The sequence below is a fragment of the Lutjanus erythropterus genome, chromosome 23 (genome assembly GCF_056507025.1).
Source record: "Lutjanus erythropterus isolate fLutEry1 chromosome 23, fLutEry1.hap2, whole genome shotgun sequence".
NCBI classification, from domain to species: Eukaryota; Metazoa; Chordata; class Actinopteri; order Lutjaniformes; family Lutjanidae; genus Lutjanus; species Lutjanus erythropterus.
Genome location: NC_139339.1, coordinates 3,938,120 through 3,962,753, shown reverse-complemented (window position 1 = coordinate 3,962,753; position 24,634 = coordinate 3,938,120). Strand labels below are relative to the sequence as shown.

Genomic DNA, 24,634 nt, shown 5'->3' with positions numbered 1-24,634 from the left:
AGTTGTATCACTATCAAATAAACATTCATATGTTTCATAGGCTACACTCTTAGGAATAAAGTATGAGGTGGTGCTGACCGGTATCTACTGTAGATATTACAGAGTAGATCTGTGAACTGGCCCTTTAAAAGTTACTCATTATTTCCTACGGTCCTGGAAGGCAGCGTCAGGTTTCAGTGTGATGTCACCCGGAAGCGGGGGACAGGGGGGCGGAGCCCGGCAGAAGATGGCGTCGCTGCGCTGTAGGCGAGACCCCTGCGGCGTTATCTGTCTGATTTTAACTTATTTCAGCGTGTTTTACGCGGACTACGTGGTCATACAGTATGTCCTCATCCCCGCCTACTCGGACAGGTCGGTACTGTGTGTTTTTATGTCGTTATAACCGTTAAAAAACCGACATGGCGCCTGCTTCTCTGCGCTGTCTCCATTCATTTGACAGCAGACAGGTCTGACCAGCAGCATCCTCACGCTTTTGTTTTTCTCCTCTGAATCCAAACGAAACTTGTTTTTCTGACAGTAACACACATTCAGATGTGTTTATGTGTGTGTTTGTAAGGGTTTTGTGTTGAGGCGACAGCTGATAACGTGGTTTTGTCGTTTGTTTACTAGCTGAAGGTTTGATCCACCAAAACAGTCAGTCAGCTGTTTGTTACTGTCACGTTACTGCAGCTTTCTGTTGTTTGACCAGAGACAGAGCTGTGATTTACCAATCTTATATTTTACTGCTTGTTTTTATTAATTATTTATACTTTTGTTTATTTTTCTAACCCTTTATCCCAGTTGACAGTGACAGTCTCAGGCTAGTGGTGGAAAGTAACTAAGTATAATTACTCAAGTACTGCACTAATTTTGAGGTACTTGTAAAAATTATTTATTGTTATCTTGCACCAGAATTTAACACTTTGAAAGGGGCCATTTATACATAAAGAGAAAATAGTAAAAGGATAAATAAGTAAATCTAAAAAATGTGAAAAAAGAAAGAGCAATAAATAAAAAGGTAAATGAGTATATTAAAAAAAGAAAATATAAAGAGAAATAAATAAAAAAGATGAATAAGTAAATCTGAAAATGTGAAAATATAAAGAGAAATAAGTAAATTAAAAAGTGTTTTAGATAAAGAGACAAATAAAAGAATAAATACATGTAATAAATGAAATACAAAATGAAGTAGAAAAGCATTAGAAGAGCAAAAGTAACAGGGAAAAGACAATAAAAATAAAGGGATAAAATAAATGAATTATATAAAATAAATGAATGAATAAATATACATGTACGTAATATACATTAAAAAAATATGCAATGAATAAATGAACAAATAAGTGTGGACATAAATGAAAATACTTCTTTAATTACTCTCTTACTTATTTATCTTTTTTATTTGTTTTTATTTGTTTCCACATTTATTTATTTACTTATTTATTTTACAGATTTATTCTTTTTTTCTGATACTCTCATGACTCCATGACACAGAAGAATAAATAAAACAGTAGTGTAGGATCACATAATGTTTTTTTTCTGTGCATTAAACGAGTTGTTTTGTCTTTTGTTGTTGTTGTTGTTGTGTTTGTCGTCTCTCTGACAGTGTGTGGTGTACTCTACATGGATCAGTGTTCAACCTGATCCTGCTGCTGCTGCTGGCCTGCCACTCCAAAGCCGTCTTCTCAGACCCCGGTCAGTAACCGGTCAATGTTCAGGTTGATAAGTCAAGAAGGAAGTGTGAGAAATACTCGCTGACATAACGCTTGATTTAAATCTATTTAATGTGTGTTTCGTGTGTTGTTTATTTCAGGTATGGTGCCTCTTCCTGACACAGCCATAGACTTCTCAGACCTTCGCTCGCAGTCGTCTCGGATGAATGAGCGAGTGAGTCACGTTTCTTTCCAGTTACCCAAAGCTTATTCCAGAGATATTTGAAATAACTGTTCAAGAAAAGTAAAAAAAAAAATGTTTCTTATTGTGTCCATTTGACAGCAGAGAAGATACATTTATTCAACCAAGAAATAAAAGCTGTAACCTTGGAGGTATTTTTTAATAAATTCAATAATAAAGTAGGTACAAGAGCTACAGAAGGAGCCAAAAGCTGATAATAGAGAGGCAGCTTTTCTCTGATTATAACTCTGTTATTAACCGCTGTGTGTTTATCTCATGGTGACTCTGTACTTACATGTCAGCAGCTGTACTTATGTCTGTTTTTGGCTTGTCATTATGTCCTCGTGAGGTTAATGACAGACGTCTGTAGCGTGTCGTCTCGACTGTTTCACACTCTATGACCTGACGTGTGAGTCTGTGGCTCGGCTAAAAACAGGAGGCTTTGGATGTGGGAGTTTTGATGTTTTGTTGGAGACTTGCTGCCAGTTCAGATCCTCATCCTGTTTTTTAATTTTAACTTCTGTGGATAAAAAAAAAAACGCTATCTTACATTTGTATGACATCAGCTACTTCTGTTAGTGTTTGTAGACACGTATTAAAAATTGCAGCTACAAGGTTTTACAAGGTTAATTTTACCTGTTGCTTTGCTGTGTTCAGGGTTGTGAAGGTTGGACAGTTTGCAGTCGTTGTGAAACCTACAGACCTCCCAGAGCGCATCACTGCCGCGTCTGTCAGAGGTGTATACGCCGCATGGACCATCACTGTCCCTGGTGAGAAAAACAACCATCTTTTCCTCCTGTCCTCCCTCTGCTTTTTATGTTTTCATCTCCTGAGTCTTTGTCATCTCTTTCTCTCTTTTTTGTCTGTCGTCATCTTCAGCTTCTTCTCATCTGTTTCTTTGATTTGTGTGTTTTAGGATCAACAACTGTGTCGGAGAACTAAACCAGAAGTATTTCATCCAGTTTCTCTTCTACACAGGTGAGTACATACAGCACAGCGCAGTACACTACATCATCTGCTCCACCCCTTTCTCTTTTGTCTTGTTATATCTTTTACGTCATTTTTGTCTTGTTTCGTCTTTGTTGTCTCTTTCGCCTTGTTACATCTTTTATGTTGTTTTCATCTCGTTACTTCTTTAATTTCGCTTTTGTCTTGTCACGTCTTTTATGTTGTCTTCACCTTGTTACGTCTTTCGCACGAATTTTAATCTTGTTACATCATGTTAGGTCGGTTGTGTCTTGTCACATCATATTTGTCTTGTTGCATCTTTTATGTTATGTTTGTCTTGTTAAGTATTTTTATGTTGTTTTCACTGTATTACATAATTTTCATCATCAAGTCTTTTAGCCGTTTTTATCTTGTCATCTCTTCTTATCTTGTTCTTGTCTTGCATTAAACTTAAAGTAACGAGAAAGCAAAGATATTAGTTGTAGTAATCACAGTTGTTACTAAAACCTCATCTTTTCTGTCTTTTAAATGTAATATTTTTTATATCTTTAATGGCAATGAAAACTTCCTCTTTATAATTCTCATATTTCTTCATCTTTGCCACCACGACTACAGCTGAAGGTGATGCTGCTGTTACTGTACCAGTGATTCTGTGTGTGTGTGTGTGTGTGTGTGTGTGTGTGTGTGTGTGTGTGTGTGTGTGTGCGTGTGCGCGCGCAGGCATGGCCAGTCTGTACTCGCTGGTGTTGGTGGTGTCGGCGTGGGTGTGGAGGATAAGGAACGAGAGAGACGGAGATGCAGAGAAAGAAGGAGAGGAGACGCCCAGCAAGCACCTGATAGTGTGAGTGAAAATATTTTCCTGTTTCAGTATAAAACGTCTTGAAGTGATCAGTTATCTGTCGAGATTTGTCGGCTGAGGCGTCAGCGGTTCCGTCGGCTCTGTGGTTTTTATGACTCTCTCCCTCTCAGTGCTCACTACATCATCCTCCTGGTGGAGTCGGTGCTGTTTGGCGTGTTTGTCATGGTCATCTTCTACGATCAGGTACACAGCATTTCTTCAGGACTTTGTGCCATCTTGTAATTTAAGCAAATGTTGCATTCGGTTGAGTTTTATCTCCTGAACACCATCCTGTCTCCCCTCTGTCTCTCCGTCCAGTTGGTCTCCATCATCACAGACGAGACTCCCATCGAGCAGATGAGGAACAGGCTGATGATCAAGGACAGAGGCTCTTCCTCCTCCTCCTCCTCTTCCTCCGCCTCCTCCTCTCAGCTGCCTCACCACCCCACACACACCCGCAAGCCAAAGCTCGCTCTGCTGCGGGAGGTTTTTGGAAGAGGTGGGTCGTGTTAATCTTCGCTGCCGGTTATATCTTTGATTAATCATTTCAGCCTGTTTTAATCTCTCGTTTTTTTTGTCTCCTCTGTAGGTTCGGTCTTTTGCTGGCTCCTTCCTCTCCACTCAAGCCCCCCGTCGGTCGGCGGCATCAGCTACTCCGCCCTGCCCGACTACGACGTCTGAGCGAGAGACGGCGTAGGAAAAGATGGCGAGAAAGAGGTTTTATGTGTGCGTGTGAAACTGTGTGAGAAAGAGCGAATTTTCTGCCTAACTATGATGTCTTATCTTTGGACCTGAGAGGTGAAGAGGAGGGAAGATGAAGACCGGGACAAATGAAGACAGTGTGTGTGTATTCGATGAATGAGTGAATATTGTTATGTGTGTGTGAGTTTGTCCCCCAGGGCCTAAAAAAGCTCAGCCTCATGTGTTTCTGTCCCGTTATGAAGGAGGAGCTCCGATCTGTAGTTTAACTACCAGCGTTCTGTCATTATTTTGACTCGTGTGGACATGTTGGCCCCTGGTGGACGCTGGGCTTCGACTGATGAGGCTGCAGATTTTCACACCGAAGCTGCTGATATCGGAGGTATTAACCCACTTGACCTACTTTTCCATGCGGAGACATCGCAAAGCACTCAGGGCCAGATTTAATAGGAAAGCGGGGCAGCAGAGAAGTGGCACAGCGGGTGAGTCCAGTTTTCAGGAACAATCTGCTTGTTTTTAGCTCCTGATTTACTGAAGCAGCAGCTCATTATGCAGCCAGCTCCTGGACTGAGCGGAGGAAAGGCGAGTTTTATTATAATGCACCACTCAAAAACAAGGGGCAGATTGTCTTTGAGAAATCCAGTAAAAATAAGACACCAAGCGAACATTAAAATGGCTTCTAAAAGACAATAAAACAAAAAGCAAACTAAAGCAAAATAAATACAGATCGAAAATGAGTTACGTATCTAACAGAGGTGGAGCCAAATCATTGTTTTGCAAGTCCCAAGTCCTAAACTTTGAGTTTCGAGTCCTAAACAAGTCATAATTAGTGAGTTTCCATTATGGGTTCATCCTTGGCCTGTGCTACATGTTTCATGAAAATCTGGCCAGGAGTTTTTCCATAATCCTGCTGACAAACCGACAGACAAACCAACAGAACCCGCTTGGTGGGGTAGTAAGGAGAGAGACACAACTTGCCATTACCCGCTGAAAATGACACGCAAGCTGCAGCAGAGCGTGTCGCATCTGTGCCCAAAAAAAATCACGTGCAAAAGCCTCAGTAAGTCTGGCCCTTTGTGTTTCCTTCAGAAATCCTTTCTCGTCTGACGCCAAAACTGTCCAGCAGAAACCCCGAGATGCTGATGACGGCGTCTGATACACATTATGCAAAAAGTCAGAGATGAAAATTGAGCCAGCAGATTTCTGACTTTCACCAGTATCAGCGTACGCGTCAGTCGAACCCCGCTTCAGTGTTTTATGACGGTGCGTCCTGGCCAGTATTTATGCTAACAGACTCCCTCACTTCAACAAGCATCAGCCTCTTCATAAAGCTACTAAAAACGGTCAGGGGTCGTGTCCCGGGGGTCAACTTCCTGTTTCATCCAAGTGTTTTTACACCTTCAACCCCTGAATGAAAACCAGTCAACTCACCTTTTAGTTGTCGAGCTGTGAATGAAACATTCACAAGTTTTAAAAGATGACAGAAATCACTCATTATTTTTGTTTTTAAAGAATCAAATTCTTTTTCCTGAGCTTTAAATAGTTTATAAAGAAGCACTGATGTGGATTTTTAAAGCAGGAATGAATGTCTGATATTTTTCCCCTCTGTTTTAAGTTCTGACGGAGCTCAGAGAAATCACAGGTACAAAACAGGTTAAGCTTTAATGTTTTGGTTTTTTTTAAAGATAATTCACAATATTTTAATAGTATGCTGATATACGCTACTGGATATGGCCAAAAGTGTGTGGACACTGGAGCCTTTCACCTGTATGTAATCGTTGGACATCTAATTACAAAACCACGGACATTAACTGATGCTTCACTCATTCCACCTTTTCGCTGATGTTAGAGAAGACCAACATCGCAAAGGACATCATGTCATGAATTAGGCCTGGAAATTTTTTTTAAAGCTGGAATATCTAATATCTAGTCAAAATGTCCACATACTTTTGGCCACATAGTGTATTAATGCATCTCTAACAGGTGTTTTTTTTTTGTTACTGAGGTTAAGGTCCAACACCTTAATACAAACACCAAAAAACACTGTAGGTCAACGTATTTTCTGTTATTTATTTATTATTTATTCCCAAATCCACCACTTGAGCTCCACAACATCACTGTTTTATATCCCAAATACAATTTTTTTTAAACGATCGTGAAGTTAGTTTTCTACATTACGAAAGAAAAATGAATCAATGCCACCAAAAAACTGGTAGAATATTAGAAATAAGAGGAGCAGATAAGGTGTGTTGGGATTTTTAACGTGACGCCTCAGAGGTTCATGAGCAAAAAGAAAAAACGTCTGCAGAGAGATTCCTTTTTGTGTTTTTGTTTTGTGTTTTTTTTTTCCTCATTCCTGTGTTTTTATCTTGAAGTACAACAAAGTTTGATGTGCTAACTAACTAAACTGTGTTACACTTTACAGATTTACACTAATAATACCACTACACACACACACACACACGCACAGACTCAGAGTACACCTCTCAGTATTCTGCTAAATCTCAGTGAAGGGACGATTCTTAACTTATTTATTGTTTCTAACTATTCCGTGGAGTTAACTCTACCAATAACTGTGTATTTTTGTGTGAGGGGTGAAGTCGTCTTTCCGTACTGATCTGTGATGACGTGAAGTGTGTGAAGGTGAGATTTAATCCCACACTATAAAGTAGATATCGCCTCATATTTACAGTCAGACACTGTCGTCGCCTTTTCCGGTTCGAAGTTTTCGCTCCTTCAAACTCAAACCAAACAGAGCTGCCTTTCACATGTTTCCTGACAAAATATCTACATTTTGTAAGCTGGACATGTGGCTATGCTAGCATTAGCATTAGCTGTTAGCTGATTTCTGTAGCCTCAAACTCACCTTTTGTTTTTCCTCTGTTGGACAAGTGTTCACGAAAGCGGTAGAGCCAGTGAAAGTAGATAAAGTCTTGGGCTGGGTTAAAAAAAAAAAAAACGATTAATCGGTTCGAATCGATTCATAAAATCCCCAAATTGATCTTTTGGTATATGTCTCTTTTCCTGCAGACGAGTGTTAGCAAGTCGTCGTAGCGCAAAATCTTTTAGTGCGAGATGTTGCTAATTTTAGCGTGTTTTGGTCAGGTCTAATGAAAAGTACGGGTCTAGAGACGAATCCGGCGACCGCTGCAGTGATGCTATCTGAGACGGTTACCGTGCTGTGAAAACCTGATGCAACCCTAATGTCCGTTCATATTCAGAGATCTGTTAGCTTAGAGGTTAGCCTCCAGCTACAGTCTCGCATCTCAAGTTGTTACCTGGACGGTAAATAATGAGTGGCTCACAGAAAGAAACGGAAATACTGGTAAATTCTTGTCAGACGACAACAGAGGGATGTTTGATCACGAAAGCCTCACGCTGGGGTTAATTTTCACGGTTGACGTCTCACTACATAAACTTAAAAGCGGCGGAGAAACCGCAGACGAAAAGGCAACTTCACCCCTCCACGTGTTTTTACGTACGTGTATATAGTTATTCTTCTAATTCTGTGTTTGACCTGGGAAAGTTTCAGATACACAAGGGAACATTATTACAAGTGCTTCAGTGGATTCAGCGAACGATCCATTTTTATTCATTACAGATGTTTCTGTGGAGACGAGAACAGCTGCCAGTTGGGAGATGATGTCACTTGTTTGCTCTGAAAAGCGCTTTTTTTCTTGAATTATGTGACTGAAATCACACGGAGTGATCTGCCTTTTTTATTATTATAATTGTTATACCTTCACATTTTTCAAGAAAATCAAGTTACTGATATTTACTGATAATGAGTCTATTTTTAAGAAGTGAAAAAAGTCAGTGAAAACTTTTGCGAGATGTTTGCAGCGGTTATGAGAGAAACGCAGAGGGTTTGTAAAGCAGCATTCACACTGTGAGCAACTTGGCTGATTGTCAATGGTTTTCTTTATGTATTTTGATGGATAAATGCAGTCTCCACTGCCGCTTGCTGTAAGTCAGTTGCATTTTTAAAAGGCAGCAAAACAGCCTCACATTTATCCACATGTACGGTGTAAAATCCCCCCCAAAAAAAAGTTTGCTGACGTAATTCGCAGGTGGTTTGGTGTCGCACTCGCTAGTTTCCACCGAAAGCGCTAGTTTGACATTTTGGGAAATGCGATTATTTGCTTCTTTTTTTTTGCAGAGAGTTAGATTAGAAGATTGATGCCACTCTCAGTGTTTGTGTGCTAAATATAAGGCTATAACCAGCATCTGGTTAGCTTAGCTTAGCATAAAAACTGTAAATGTGGAAACAGCTCTGCCCAAATTTAGAAAAATGCACTTTCCTCCTGCCGGCGCCTCTAAAGTTCACTCATTAAGACACCTGCCGGTTTTATGTACAAAACCACATAAAGGGAAGCTAGCTGATTTAGCTAGTCAGGCTAACTGCTTTAGCTAGCCTGCCTCTGTGTTGCAAACAGCTAGCCTTTTGCTGTTTTTACGCTTTGATTTCCATTAATGCCGCTATTAGTCAACATTGTGAAATACTATTTGCTTGATTATTAACTGCTGATGTTAATGGAACCGTAAAAATGAGAGAGAGTCTGTTTAAACCTGTCAGGCTAGCGGTTTAAGCTAACAGGAAACAGAAGGACAAGCCAGTGGATTCTTCGAGAAGTTACTTTTGATTTTTTTTTGTACAGATTAAACAAAAAGAATGTTAATTAGTGTGCTTTAGAGGACAGAGCTAGGTTAGCTGTGTCCAATGCGTACGCGAAGCTAAGCTAACAGTCTTGTGGCTATGGCAACACAATAGTTCTGTCCATCTTCTAATCCAACTCTTAGAAACAGGCCACAGTGGATCAGAGTGATACTAAAGTTGGAGTATAAGGCAGTAGATATTGGAAAAATTGGATTTATACAAAAAAAGATTTAACTTTGTTGATGCTAACGTTACATACTTTACCATCTAATTATGTGTCAGCCAATGGGCTTTTGGTGATTTTATTAATAATGTCGCTCATGGTGTGAATGCATGTTTTCCTGGAGAGGTCTCAAGACCCGGAGAAGCAGCCGTCCTCCGAGTTAAAAGATGCCTTACTTCTGTTGGTTTTTGTAGAGTTTTTAATTTGACTCAAGGAGAGGGCAGAAGCTCGAGGGAAGAACCGGTGATAACTTTTCTGGAGTATTTTCTCGTAACCACTTTCCAAACACGGACTGACAAGCAGGCAGGTTTACGGCACATGCTAGCCCAGGTTTGGTCTCCGTCAGCTGTACATAGAGAGGTTCGTATTTTATATCGACGATGTGCAATTCTCACGAAGGGAAAGTTACTGAAACTCAGAGCATCTTTTTTTGTTGTTGTTTTCTATCGTGATCTGGTTAAAACAAGACGAGGTTTGAAATGTTTTTGTGGATGTTTTCACATAAGGTGGAGGCGGTTTTGTCTCACTTTGAAATGAACTTTTTAGCAAAATAAAGAAGTAAAAAAAAAAAAACAGATTAAAAACATTTCAGACCGTTCATGTTTTTGTCCAGGTGTGTGTGTGTGTTAACTATCAGGGTACTGGCTTGCTTGTTTGACTCTGTTGAAAAAATGCAGTTGATCTGTTTTATCGTTTGTTTGTTTGTTTTTTTTTGTATCAGTGTCGATCAACAGGGTGCGCTTGTTTCGGTTCATCCACATCGGTGCGGTTGCCTCCCGTCAGTTTAAAATCCAGTCGCCCGCCGTTAGCCGAACCAAAACAAGCGCTCCACATTTGCTGTTTAACTTGACAGCGGGAAGGAATGTGTGTACAAACAAAAGAGGGCCTGAAATTAACATTTAGCCACCAGCCAAAGGCTTCAACATTAAATCTGAGACTTTACTGACTTCAGTGGACAAACAAAACAAATTCATTGATGTCCAAAGGAAGTATTACACCACTTTTTGAAATAGTCTTCATATTTTGCACACTCAGCGCACTTTGGCCCCCGGAGAGTTTCCTCAACTCTGTATTTGTTGGCTGGTTGGCCTCCCAAAAAAAAGTTAGTTTCACGCCCTGCAAACAAAACCAACAAAGAGTTTAAATATCATGTGGCTTCATGATGAACAAGTTTACAACCGACTGATGTTTTATTTATTGTTACTATCTTGAAACCGTGACCTGTGTATTATTCCTAATGACATGCTGCTCTGGCTCGTTCAACTGGAAGTAAAAACAGATGTCTTTTAAACTTCACCGGCTCTTCTCGTCTTTTTTTTTTTTTCAAAGGGTTTGTTTTGTGAACATTTCACCTCAGGTCGTGTTAATTCTTAACTCTGAAGGTGAATTATGTTTGGGGGGGTGAAGCTGTATGGAAAAGATGGATACATTTTTCCTGAAATTTTTACGACAGCCCAAAAAGACACAATCAGTTAGTAAGTTTGTGTAATATGAAATTTATTTAATTTGGGAACTTGAGAGTAATTCAGCATGCAACACCTAACAATATGTCACATTCAATATTAAAAAAACAGCCAACAAAAACAAAAAACAGTTAAAAATGCTGTTTATTTATACACCTGACAGCAGGTATTAATACACAATTAAATTAATGATGAAAGGCTTTATGTGTCGGTTTCCAATTATGTTTGACACGCAGTTAAACATGATAATATCAACATAATGATGAAGTTATTACTGTAAATAAAAGATGGACGAAGATTCTTCTCTTCGTCCCATGGTACAAAAAATGAAGCTAAAATGTCCCTGATACGAGTGCAAGTGTCAATCACAGCATGAAACCACTTTTTTTTTTATCATCAAATAACTAATTAAATCCAAACAGATCAGAAAATTAACACTTGGACAAACATCAGCCTGATAAGAACTATCTAAAATGACATAAACCATCTTTGGGAACAATTTATTGGATGTTTTCTATTAACATCTGGAGGCAGGATTTATGACGTTTACTGCAGCCGGCCACCAGAGGGCGAGAGAGATGCTTTGGCTTCACTTTTGCAGATCCTGTCCACCTTTAGGCTAATATATGTTATTAAATAAAATGCTTTTAGCTGCGCCCAACAATCATATGATGCCAAAATGTATCTTTCAAAACCTAAAAGGAAGGGAGCATTGAAGATAAAACATCATGATACAGCATCACAATATTTATTTGATAAACTATCAATAGTAACAGTGATGAAAGTTTACACAAGCAAAAAAAAACATCCAAAACTAAATGTACATTGTCTCCTAAGTCAAGAATAAACATGTGAACCTCATGGTGAAAAAAAGTTTTTCATGTATATTATAATATGTTGTAACCAAAATACTCAACAGGACTAATTTTAAAATGTGTTTTAAATGAGATAATGAGAATAATCAAAGAGTTTCCACTGACACAAACTGTAAATCTGAAACTCTTGATCATTTATAGAAATGAGTCTTTAAAGTTGAGCTAAATGATCAAAAATGATTCTAATATATATTTTAAAAATGCAGCGGAAAAGCATCAGAGTGAATCAACAGAGACTGTTGTGTTTTAGCTCTGGGAGTCAGAAGAAAACAGAATTTCCCTGCAGGAAGTCAGTAGATGATCATGTTGGACCAGCAGATGGCGCTGCTGGTTGTGACTTTTCAGTTAAACTCTCTTCCTGAAGCTCAGACTGATGTTTGATGGCAGCCCTCGTCTCACCAGTTCGTCTTTTAACTGGAGGAGGAAACACACAGTGGAGCTGAGACACGATCACTGTTGTCTGATATATGATGGTGTGTGGAACAGCTGGTGGACACGTCAATGTGGACTTAAAGGGAAACTTTAATAAACCTTTAATTCACCAAATTAAATGTGAAATTATTTTGGTTCCACACACCAGGTTCTTGTGAAAACCCTGCATCAGACATCACCTGTGGAAACTGGAACTACTGCATATTTAAAGTATCTGTCTGATGCTTTGACAGGACGTCTGATGAGACAAGAAGCAGACTGACCTGTTGTAGGACAGTGGTCCTGATGTCCTCATCAGACAGTGGAGACGAAGAGGAAATCTTCACTCTGAGACCCACGACAACTAGAAACACAACGTTACAAAGCAGGTCAGAGGGAAACTGCAATAGGACAGTTTTTGTTTTGACTAATACTCAATTCTTCTTTATTTTAGTTATGAATTAGATGAATTGTCAGACGGCTGTTCGCCATCCAATCAGAGGCCAGATTTGGCCTACGGGCCGCAAGTTGAGTGTCCCTGCCCTAAATAAACCCTTTAGCTTAAGAAATATTTCCAATAATGGACAAATGTTAAAGAAGGTCCATACTGTAGTTAAAGGAATCATTATGTGTCACACTCACTTTGATTGAAGACGTCGATTACAGGTGTTGGGGAAAGAGTTGTGTCATCAGGTGTTGTGATGGTGGTTGTGTCTTCTGGTGTAGTTGTACTTTGTGTAGTTGTACGTGGTGTAGTTGTACTTTGTGTAGTTGTACGTGGTGTAATTGTACTTGGTGTAGTTGTACGTGGTGTAGTTGTACTTTGTGTAGTTGTACGTGGTGTAGTTGTACTTTGTGTAGTTGTACGTGGTGTAGTTGTAGTTGGTGTAGTTGTACTTGGTGTAGTTGTACTTTGTGTAGTTGTACGTGGTGTAGTTGTACGTGGTGTAGTTGTACTTTGTGTAGTTGTACGTGGTGTAGTTGTACGTGGTGTAATTGTACTTGGTGTAATTGTACTTGGTGTAGTTGTATGTGGTGTAGTTGTACTTGGTGTAGTTGTATGTGGTGTAGTTGTACGTGGTGTAGTTGTACTTTGTGTAGTTGTACGTGGTGTAGTTGTACTTGGTGTAGTTGTACTTGGTGTAGTTGTATGTGGTGTAGTTGTACGTGGTGTAGTTGTATGTGGTGTAGTTGTACGTGGTGTAGTTGTACTTGGTGTAGTTGTATGTGGTGTAGTTGTACGTGGTGTAGTTGTACGTGGTGTAGTTGTACGTGGTGTAGTTGTACTTGGTGTAGTTGTATGTGGTGTAGTTGTACGTGGTGTAGTTGTACGTGGTGTAGTTGTACGTGGTGTAATTGTACTTGGTGTAGTTGTATGTGGTGTAGTTGTACGTGGTGTAGTTGTATGTGGTGTAGTTGTACGTGGTGTAGTTGTACTTGGTGTAGTTGTATGTGGTGTAGTTGTACGTGGTGTAGTTGTATGTGGTGTAGTTGTACGTGGTGTAGTTGTACGTGGTGTAGTTGTACTTGGGGTAGTTGTACTTGGGATAGTTGTAGTTGGTGTAGTTGTATTCAGTGTTGTTGTACTTGGTGTTGTACTTGGTGTAGTTGTACGTAGTGTTGTACTCGGTGTCGACATCTGTTGTGTAGTACTTTCATTCACTGTTGCAGTAGGTGGTGCTGTTGAAGGTACAGCTGTAGTTTGTGTGGTCGTCATATTGATGCTGGCTGTGGTTGGTTGTGTAGCTGTTGGTTGAATGTTTGCAGTTGAGTCTGTAAACAGAAGAGAATTTAAAAGATCGATTACAGTCAAACTTTGTCAGTCCTGGAAATCAGTAATGGAATTTAAACCATGAATTATACCAGGAAGTGTTCTACTCACTGTTTCCAACAGTCACAACGACACATCGTAGCTCAGACTGATATTTGTCCGAACTGTGGAAATAAATCAAGACATTAGTTACAAAATGAGGCGAACATTTTTGAAAAAAGTAGAAAATTTAACACAAAATGAAACCAAATAATTCTGCTTCCTGAACTTGTAAGACTCACTCATTCTGTTTCAGGTAATTAAGGAAAACCTTTACTGCTAAAACAGCTGTCTTTCATCATTAAACTGTAGTTTTAATGTAAACAGTTCCAAAGTATTTCCACTTTGAAGACAAAGTACTGACTTATTAACTGCTTGGGCCACAAAGCAGATGGGGTAGCTCTCTCCATCTTGGTCCTCAGAGGGCGTCCATCTCAGGACGAACTGTCCTGCTCCTGATGTGGTCTGGTTTACGTTGTACGGCCCACTGAACAGCAGCTCAGAGATCCTTTAACAGACAAAGAAGAAAACGTACAGATTTAGCAGATTTTTCAGGGTCGTTCCTGCTTATTTCAGCGAGACGATGCCAAGACACATTCTGCACGTGTTCCAACAAAGAGTCGAGTCCTCGACTTGCCTGCCAGACTATTCTTAACTTAGCATGAGTGTGTTTGCATCTGACATCCAACATCCAAAAAGTTTTTGTTTGTTTTCTTTTGACTTACGTGGAATTCTTTGCTTCTGCGTTGACGCTGATTTCCAGGGTCTGATGGACAGGGGTGTAGAGCCGAGCTCTGTTGGCTGGGGTTGGAGGCAGAAACTTGGGCAGATAGAGTCCCTCTGTGCAGGACGGCACCACAGGATCCACTGGAACAACAAAGACAAACATAAACCTTGAGCCTTTAATGGTTAGCAGCTAACCTAAATAACATGATCTCCAAAAAACTGATGGTCTCCACTCACCTGAGATCAACTCAGCAAAAGAGATTCAAACTTCAGTGTAGCTTAAATGTAGCTGTAAGACCAGCCTGTCACAATGTCTTACCTTTAAAAACAAATTGGACAGGTACGAAACTGAGAGCACTGTTGGGAGTTAATTGGATAGTTTGATTCAGGGTGATATCCTGTTTGGGAAAGTCCCCCATCTCCAGCTGTACAGCATATGGACCTTCATTGCTGCTGCTGGTGGAGCTGAATGACAGCGAACAAGACTGCAAAATGATAAAAATAAGGAAGACAAGACAACATTTTCTTTGGTGTGATAAAATGCAAGTCAGCGTCCCTTTAAAAACAGGGATCCTGCAATAAAGCTGTAAATAAGTCTTGTCATTACCAACTGTCTCTGCAACTAGTAAAACTATCTGTCTGTAAAGTATGATCCAGTTTGAACCCACCCAAATCAGAGGATAAAGTTCTAAAGTTGGTGGTGGAGCTGGACGAGGTCAAGCTCATGAAAATGATGTGTTTTGTCAAACTGCTGCTACTCACTGATGAGCCATTGAGAACAGACGGTAGTGTGCAGATTTGATGTAGATCATGGATAAAACACCCTGTTTGGTAGAAACATTTAACCTCGTCTCCATCAGGATCAAACGCCAGCAGGTTGAAATCTCTCTGACAGTTTGAAGGAACTCTAAGAAAGAGAAACAGAAACAGCTTCAGCAGGTGTTTCATCAAAATCTTCCTGACTAGACACAGGAACCACATGTTCTGTCCAGCTCACACGGTGTTCAGGTCATTTACACATTTATAAGAATCAGCTCCTCACAAACACTTAACATGTCTTCTTGCTCTGGAGATCACCTGTTTGTTTGAAGCCTGGGTCAGGAATGTGAGCAACACAGAAGTTCACGTAAAAACATGATCTCATCTGACTCTATCTACATCTAAATGTTTAGAGATGTCCAAAGAAATGAATAGAAAAGAAGAAGCTAAATGAAAATAATCCATGAATTCCCTCAAATGCATCAAGCAAAAATAATGAGTTTATGAAAATGTAAGGAGTAGAAAGTACAGATATTTATGTTAAAATGTCAGCAGTGAAAGTAAGAAGAGCTTGAAACTGTTTAAGTATAATAACAAAGTATTTTTATTCTAATTTGTTGGTATTGAATGGATCTAGACTTACCTCACAACTGGCAGTATGGTGGTCTGTGGTGGTCTGTTGGTTTGGCTGGTGTCAGACCGGGTCCCTAGCAGCATCCCAGTAAAAGCAAACCACTGTGTGATGCCATTTATGTTATTTGTCCAGTTGCCACCACGTAACCTGTGGTGGAAGTTCATGAGAGAGTCCATTCTTAAATCATGACAGATCAGTTGAGGGGAATGAGGAGAAACAAGGAGGATAAAATGCAGAAAAATGCATGAGATCAATTCTACTTTCAGAGCCCCTGAACAAAGGACTGGCTCAGAACTGGGTTGATCCTCAGCTGCTGCACAGAATGTGTTTCACTAAATCTTTCACTTGTATGACGAAGTACATGACAAATAAACTGGATTAAACAAGTTACCATGAACAAAAACTAAGAGATGATTATTGCAGTACAAGGTGCACTTACAGCAGAGACAGAACCGACTCGCTGACAGGAAGCTGCAGAGTCACGATTCCTTCTCTCTGACACCACTCTCCACTGCTCTCATTGTAAACCTTGTGAAGCTCTACAGAACTTTCATTCCCACAATTCCCAACCCGGCACTCCCACGTGTCACTTTGTGTGCAGGTACGGAAGTTCAGTTTGTAGCGAAGGACCACCTGCAGTGATAAAACCACAACATCCACAATACAAGAACAGCTGGTTGGAGAAGTTTGTAGGCAAACAGTGCTGACTGATATGAAATCGGGTTTAAACTTCAGGAGCCATTTCTGTCTTTCTGAAAGCTTAACTTACTGACAAAGTCATCATGTTTCCAGGAAGCACTTCAAAATAAAATGTGATCCTTGTTTCACCAGTTAAATGTTTTCAATGTTTGTTGATGAAGATAAAATGTGTCACAACATACCATCATAAATGAAGCAGTGTGGTGCTACAGAGATGACTCAACCTACAAATCATGTTTGGTTGGTACAGACCTCAGCAAAAATCACATTATCGTCACTTTTATATTTTTTCAGTGAAAAAAAATTTATTTGATTTGAAATAAATTGATTTTAAATAGAGTTGAATCAATATAGACATGCTCGCTTGCCTAAGTTAAAATAAGTAAATTGATTAAAATCAAATTGAAGTGCTGTCAGGAGCAAGTAAATATAAAAGAGTAGCCAGCAACATTACTGGCATGTCAACAAAACATTACATTGTTAGACTCGATTGAATTCAGTCTGTCCATTACATTTCTTCAATGAACTTGATTATTGCTGAATCCAACTTTTAAAAAAGTAGCAAGGTTTCAAACCTGGAAAAAACAACATTATACACTGTGAGAACAGTGACAAATTTAAAACTGAAGATTTGTTGGAGAAACACTGAAAAAAGAGTGGCGCAGCTGTGAAGAAGGAAAAATCAAATACAAAATTATTTATGCAGAGATTCGAATTTTCTTTAGCCAATCAAACCATTATACAAGACTTAAGTTCAATCTTGCAAAGCTTCTTTTTATCCCATACAGAGATACAGATATTCATACCGTGATTGATCCATTGTTGGTCGGCTGTTTTGGATAAAAACTCATCACTGTCCCAAAGTAATCAGTCGCCTGGCAGCTGCATGTAAACAGCATCAACAGCAGCAGCAGAGAGAGAGACATCATGAACAGTCTCTGTACACACAGACAGTAAACTAACACAAACACTAACACACACACACTCCTCTCCTCTGTCTGTCTGCCTGAGTAAAATCTTTTAGGTCACACAATGAACAATGAACAAGGAAGTGTTCTTCTGTCATAGTTATGAGATAAAGATCAACCAGTAATATTTTCAGTATTTAATCTCAGTGACATGAAGCAGAACAGACCAGTGCCAGAGGAAGGAAGAAACAAATAATTATTTATTCAACTTAGACTAGATTTTTCAAGTGTCTGTACTTTACTTTAGTATTTCTTTTTCTGACAACTTTTTACTTTTTCTCCCGACATTTTAACACAAATATCTGCACTTTTTACTCTTCACGTTTTCAGAACAGGTTCGTTAGTTTAGTTTTTATGAATCTGAGTGTCATAGAAACGGAAAAGACGATTCCTGAGTGTGTCCTTCAGTGCATATCACTCATAACAGACATAACACGGCGTAAAACATACTTATAACGTGTTATAAGGTGCTAACAGGAATGTATAATTGTAATTATAAGCGCTCATGAATATTCATAATAATTTGTTTACTGGTCTGAGGATTGTATTTACTTTTTTGTTTGTTTTATTCTCATATATTTTGTGAAGCAGCATGAGCTTTTTAAAATAAGTGCTACAAAGTTATTATATGATTATTTATAACAATAATCACATTTTGAATCAGGTTATAATGACTTATAAGGTCAGCAATTATAATAACTTTATAACTGCTGGTCACTCACTGACTTTTCCATCATTGATCATAGTGTGTTCTAATGATTGTCTCTAATTCTCATGGCTATAATACACTATAACCATTCTATAATGCATTGTAATCACTACTATAATGTATTGTAACATAACTATAATGCATCAGTAGGTGATTATAATGTATTACAGCTATGTTTTCCTTATAACCGCTTCATCATTTAAAAAATAAAATGTCAAAATGATCTGATTTCAGCTTCTTAAATGTGAACATATTCTTGTTTGTTTTCATCTATGACAGTAAACTGAATAATAGGAAACAGAGATCAACATTTTTCACCATTTTTCAAAACATTTTATGAACCAAACAACTGACTGATTAATCAAGCAACTAACTTACAGATTAATTATGAAAATAAACATTACTTTCAGCCCAACATTAACCTAATAAATAAATTTTACGATGTTTTGTGTTGTTCTTGCATGGACTTGATTCTTATTTTCACTTTCCTTGAAACAAACAATGAGAGAAGAATAAAATCAGCCTGGATATCAAATGTTTTCATTGGTAACAGTTTTTTCAGATCCAAACCTCAGATAGTGTCCAGATGTCACTGCATGTAAACTCCTTGTTGAGAACGAGACATTATCAGACATAACATCGCTGCTTTGGTTATGAACATACATAACTCCAGTAGACGGACCAGTTCTTTACAGAGAGCCTCAGTAAAGCATCAGATGTACAACAGCTGAGTTTGTAATCAGATGGTTCTGACCCGGTGGTGACGGCTGCGTTGGTGTTTGATGTGTTAATCTTTTGGTAATGGCTCCACCTGCAGGTTCTCAACAGATTCAACAACTCTGCAACTTTTCAACTCACACTCTTACAACCTCAGGTGTTTGCATCCAAACAGTCATCACACTGGGCCTCATGCAAGAACATTTTCCTACCTTTATCTTAAATTTCCCATATTCGTATGAACATGTCATGTCAGATTCAGCAAACAGAGAACATAATTGCATGTTTTTTAAATTCCTAAGTGGCCGGACTTGCAAGAGTTATGAGCTAAGGATGGTTTGATTTGGGTTAAACTGGCTCTTTTCTTTTAAGAGTGGGACAGGAGCCGATCAGGTGTCCCTGCTCATGGCAGTAAAAACTCTCACGGGTTTCAGTGGCTGCAGAGGCAGCAACGGGGTTGCAGCAGTTACTTTTAGTGGATCAAATGTTTTGGTCAGTGGGTAGTGGATCAAGACAAACAGGTGGAGAGAAGATGCTTTTGTTGTGTCAAAGCAAATTCATCCGCCAGCACAGCGACGTCAGCTAAACGATTTCTGCTCATTCAAGTAAATCAGAGTTTATTTCCACTCCAAGAAACGCCAGCAAAATAAGTAAGATCAAACTGAGCAGTTTTATTTTAATTCAGAGAGAGAAAACAGTCCAAAACAACAAACGTCTCTAAATTAACCCTGACTTCCCTGATACAAAACAATGTATAAATAAATGATAAATCACTAACCTGACTGCAAAAACAGAAAAAAGAGAGACTTCTTCATCCTACAAACTGCTAGTATTTACTAGAGATGCACCGATTTCAATTTTCTTGGCCGATTCCGATTTGTGATTTTTTTAAGGGTCACCAGTGAGGGTTGATCATACTGAAAACTGTCTGCTTCTGATTTCTGGCCGGTCGATAGGTGCATCCCTAGTATTTACAGGTATTTACAAAGTGGAAGTTGTAACTTAGTCTATCCGAAATCTCAACATTCCTCCAAAATTTGCAGAGCACAACAAACTACCTTAGCATAAATCTTCTACTCGGCTTACACATGACAAAAAACAAACCACAAGAAAATGTTGCCACATTCCTGAGGTGGAAAGGCTGCAGGAGACAGAGTGCTGCCAGCTGAAGGTCCGAATAGTCCGGGGACCCTCCCAATGACCAATCACACGGCAGCAATCAGGCTGAGTAAGCCAATCGCTGGGCACCACCTGTTCACAATTTAAACAAATCACTCAGGAGAGAGAGAGAGAGAGAGAGATCGCTCACACACTGAGAAGAGAGAGGACACTGCAGCAGAAATGACACAAATTACCCACAGGGTCATAACAGTTGTAGTAGGTGGTGCTGTTGAAGGTACAGCTGGCTCTGTAAACAGAAGTGAATATGAAAAATAGATCAGAAGTGAACTTTGTCAGTCCTGGAAATCAGTAATGGAATTTAAACCATGAATTATACCAGGAAGTGTTCTACTCACCGTTTCCAACAGTCACAACGACACATCGTAGCTCAGACTGATATTTGTCTGAACTGTGGAAATAAATCAAGACATTAGTTACAAAATTTAACACAAAATTAAACCAAATAATTCTGCTTCCTGAACTTGTAAGACTCACTCATTCTGTTTTCAGGTAATTAAGGAAAACCTTTACTGCTAAAACAGCTGTCTTTCATCATTAAAATGTAGTTTTAATGTAAATAGTTCCAAAGTATTTCCACTTCTGAAGACAAAGTACTGACTTATTAACTGCTTGGGCCACAAAGCAGATGGGGTAGCTCTCTCCATCTTGGTCCTCAGAGGGCGTCCATCTCAGGATGAACTGTCCTGCTCCTGATGTGGTCTGGTTTACGTTGTACGGCCCACTGAACAGCAGCTCAGAGATCCTTTAACAGACAAAGGAGAAAACATACAGATTTAGCAGATTTTTCAGGGTCGTTCCTGCTTATTTCAGCGAGACGATGCCAAGACACATTCTGCACGTTCCAACAAAGAGTCGAGTCCTCGACTTGCCTGCCTGCAGTCCAGACCTGTCTCCTAAAAATGGTATGGTATTCAACTGAATATAGGTTGAAAAATTTTTTTGCAAATCATTGCATCCTGTTTTTATTGGTGTTTTACACAAAGTCCCTATTATTTTGGAATTGGGGTTTGTAGTTTCTATTCTGACAACTGTTGTATGACTGGTTATGTTTATTGACTCAAATGAATTAGCAGCTTTTACTCATACAAAAGAAAAACTGGATGGAAGGAAATTAACTTTGCATGGATGTGTTTGCATCTGAGTTAATATCCAAAATGTTTTGACTTACATGGAATTCTTTGCTTCTGCATTGACGCTGATTTCCAGGGTCTGATGGACAGGGGTGTAGAGCCGAGCTCTGTTGGCTGGGGTTGGAGGCAGAAACTTGGGCAGATAGAGTCCCTCTGTGCAGGACGGCACCACAGGATCCACTGGAACAACAAAGACAAACATAAACCTTGACCCTTTCATGGTTAGCAGCTAACCTAAATAACATGATCTCCAAAAACTGATGGTCTCCACTCACCTGAGATCAACTCAGCAAAAGAGATTCAAACTTCAGTGAAGCTTAAATGTAGCTGTAAGACCAGCCTGTCACAATGTCTTACCTTTAAAAACAAACTGGACAGGTACATAACTGAGAGCGCTGTTGGGAGTTAATGGGATAGTTTGATTCAGGGTGATATTCTGTTTGGGAAAGTCCCACATCACCAGCTGTACAGCGTATGGACCTTCATTGCTGCTGCTGGTGGAGCTGAATGACAGCGAACAAGACTGCAAAATGATAAAAAATAAGGAAGACAAGGCAAAATTTTCTTGTGATAAAATGCAAGTCAGCGTCCCTTTAAAATCAGAGATCCTGCAATAAAGCTGTAAATAAGTCTTGTCATTACCAACTGCGTCTGCAACTAGTAAAACTATCTGTCTGTAAAGTATGATCCAGTTTGAACCCACCCAAATCAGAGGATAAAGTTCTAAAGTTGGTGGTGGAGCTGGACGAGGTCAAAATCATGAAAATGTTGTGTTTTGTCAAACTGCTGCTACTCACTGATGAGCCGTTGAGAACAGACGGTGGTGTGCTGTAGAGACATTTAACCTCGTCTCCATCAGGATCAAACATCAACAGGCTGAAATCTCTCTGACAGTTTGAAGGAACTCTAAGAAAGAGAAACAGAAACAGCTTCAGCAGGTGTTTCATCAAAATCTTCCTGACTAGACACAGGAACCACATGTTCTGTCCAGCTCACATGGTGTTCAGCTCATTTACACATTTATAAGAATCAGCTCCTCACAAACACTTAACATGTCTTCTTGCTCTGGAGATCACCTGTTTGTTTGAAGCCTGGGTCAGGAATGTGAGCAACACAGAAGTTCATGTAAAAACATGATCTCATCTGACTCTATCAACATCTAAATGTTTAGAGAAATAAATTAATCGAAAAGAAGAAGCTAAATGAAACTAAATGAAAATAATTCATGAATCCCCTCAAATGCATTAAACAGAAATAATGAGTTTATGAAAATATAAAGAATAGAAACTATAAATATTTATGTTCAAATGTCAGCAGTTAAAGTAAGGACAGCTTGAAACTCTGTTTAAGTATAATATCAAAGTATTTTTATTCTCTGGTGTTTGGTGGCAGCATTTGTTGCTATTGAATGGATCTAGACTTACCTCACAACTGGCAGTATGGTGGTCTGTGGTGGTCTGTTGGCTTGGCCGGTGTCAGACCGGGTCCCTAGCAGCATCCCAGTAAAAGCAAACCACTGTGTGATGCCATTTATGTTATTTATCCAGTTGCCACCACGTAACCTGTGGTGGAAGTTCATGACAGAGTCCATTCTTAAATCATGACAGATCAGTTGAGGGGAATGAGGAGAAACAAGGAGGATAAAATGCAGAAAAATGCATGAGATCAATTCTACTTTCAGAGCCCCTGAACAAAGGACTGGCTCAGAACTGGGTTGATCCTCAGCTGCTGCACAGAATGTGTTTCACTAAATCTTTCACTTGTATGACGAAGTACATGACAAATAAACTGGATTAAACATGTTACCATGAACAAAAACTGAGAGATGATTATTGCAGTACAAGGTGCACTTACAGCAGAGACAGACCCAAATCGCTGACAGGAAGCTGCAGAGTCACGATTCCTTCTCTCTGACACCACTCTCCACTGCTCTCATTGTAAACCTTGTGAAGCTCTACAGAACTCTCATTCCCACAATTCTCATTAAGGCACTCCCACGTACCACTTTGTGTGCAGGTACGGAAGTTCAGTTTGTAGCGAAGGACCACCTGCAGTGATAAAACCACAACATCCACAATACAAGAACAGCTGGTTGGAGAAGTTTGTAGGCAAACAGTGCTGACTGATATGAAATAGGGTTTAAACTTCAGGAGCCATTTCTGTCTTTCTGAAAGCTAAACTTACTGACAAAGTCATCATGTTTCCAGGAAGCACTTCAAAATAAAATGTGATCCTTGTTTCACCAGTTAAATGTTTTTAATGTTTGTTGATGAAGGTAAAATGTGTCACAACGTACCATCATAAATGAAGCAGTGTGGTGCTACAGAGATGACTCATTTGTTGTTTCAGTGAAAACAAAATGCAAAAATGATCATTCCTACCAAAATTGTGACTCAGCTGCAATATCTGTCAATATAAGTTATCTTTTTATTGTGCCGTCTCAGTTTGCCTTAGGAAACCACCATGCTATACGCTGTATGTGTCAACTCTCAGACTGTGTTGCACCAACAGAGATGATCTGAGATCAGTTCTAATCAGAGTTTAGCAGGTGTGAAATGAGTAACTTCAGATTTAAAATTAAACAGAACTCTGTTGCACCTTATAAAACTAATCTCTGTTCAGGAAGTCCAAGTTAAATTGATTGTTGAATCAATATAGACATGTTTGTTTGCCCAAATTAAAAGAAAGTGCCATCAGGAGCAAGTAAATATAAAAGACTAGCCAGCAACATTACTGGCAAGTTAAAAAAGACATTACATTGTTAGACTGTTAGACTGAGTCAAGTCTGCACATTACATTTCTTCAATGAACTTGATTATTGCTAAATCCAACTTTTAGAAATCACCAGTTTTCTGATCACCATTTACAAGGTTTCAAACCTGGAAAACAACATGATACAGTGTGAGAACAGTGACAAATTTAAAACTCTGAAAATTTGTTGGAGAAACACTGTAAAAAGAGTGCTGCAGCTGTGAAGAAGGAAAACTACAAATTCAAAATAACTTTTGCAGAGATCAGAATTTTCTTTAGCCAATAAAACCATTATACAAGACTGAGGTTCAATCTTGCAACGCTTCTTTTTATCCCATACAGAGATACAGATATACATACCGTGACTGATCTACTGTTGGTCGGCTGTTTTGGATAAACAGTCATCACTGTCCCAAAGTAATCAGTCGCCTGGCAGCTGCATGTAAACAGCATCAACAGCAGCAGCAGAGAGAGAGACATCATGAACAGTCTCTGTACACACAGACAGTAAACTAACACAAACACTAACACACACACTCCTCTCCTCTGTCTGTTTGTCTGTTTGT

General features: G+C 39.3%; 3 protein-coding genes and 1 long non-coding RNA gene across 4 annotated transcripts; 1 reads left to right on the top strand and 3 right to left on the bottom strand.

Annotated features, from left to right (window-relative positions):
- Nucleotides 1-204: 204 nt before the first annotated feature.
- LOC146305424 (palmitoyltransferase ZDHHC3) lies at nucleotides 205-8,245 on the top strand. The gene is made up of 9 exons (XM_084712982.1): nucleotides 205-351; nucleotides 1,583-1,671; nucleotides 1,790-1,863; nucleotides 2,527-2,639; nucleotides 2,786-2,847; nucleotides 3,538-3,658; nucleotides 3,787-3,859; nucleotides 3,974-4,154; nucleotides 4,245-8,245. The coding sequence occupies exons 1-9, from the start codon at nucleotides 227-229 to the stop codon at nucleotides 4,334-4,336; spliced, it is 930 nt and encodes a 309-aa protein (XP_084569108.1). The 5' UTR covers nucleotides 205-226; the 3' UTR covers nucleotides 4,337-8,245.
- Nucleotides 8,246-10,987: 2,742 nt separating this feature from the next.
- Nucleotides 10,988-12,783, bottom strand: LOC146305423 (uncharacterized). Its single transcript, XR_014769089.1, has 3 exons — nucleotides 12,626-12,783; nucleotides 12,268-12,347; nucleotides 10,988-11,986 (listed from the first exon to the last, which is right to left on the bottom strand). It is a non-coding gene; the product is annotated as an uncharacterized LOC146305423 (long non-coding RNA).
- Nucleotides 12,784-13,553: 770 nt separating this feature from the next.
- Nucleotides 13,554-16,214, bottom strand: LOC146305422 (uncharacterized; the record flags this gene model as incomplete). Its single annotated transcript, XM_084713093.1, has 7 exons — nucleotides 15,922-16,214; nucleotides 15,282-15,426; nucleotides 14,839-15,004; nucleotides 14,519-14,660; nucleotides 14,158-14,301; nucleotides 13,866-13,918; nucleotides 13,554-13,756 (listed from the first exon to the last, which is right to left on the bottom strand). Coding segments are annotated over exons 1-7 (1,020 nt in total), but the record flags the coding sequence as incomplete, so codon positions are not given.
- A 3,048-nt stretch (nucleotides 16,215-19,262) lies between these two features.
- Nucleotides 19,263-22,908, bottom strand: LOC146305421 (uncharacterized). Its single transcript, XM_084713092.1, has 8 exons — nucleotides 22,742-22,908; nucleotides 22,115-22,223; nucleotides 21,675-21,840; nucleotides 21,356-21,497; nucleotides 20,786-20,929; nucleotides 20,523-20,575; nucleotides 20,365-20,413; nucleotides 19,263-20,256 (listed from the first exon to the last, which is right to left on the bottom strand). Exons 1-8 carry the CDS (start codon nucleotides 22,906-22,908, stop codon nucleotides 20,211-20,213), a joined length of 876 nt encoding a protein of 291 aa, XP_084569218.1. The 3' UTR covers nucleotides 19,263-20,210.
- Nucleotides 22,909-24,634: the final 1,726 nt, after the last annotated feature.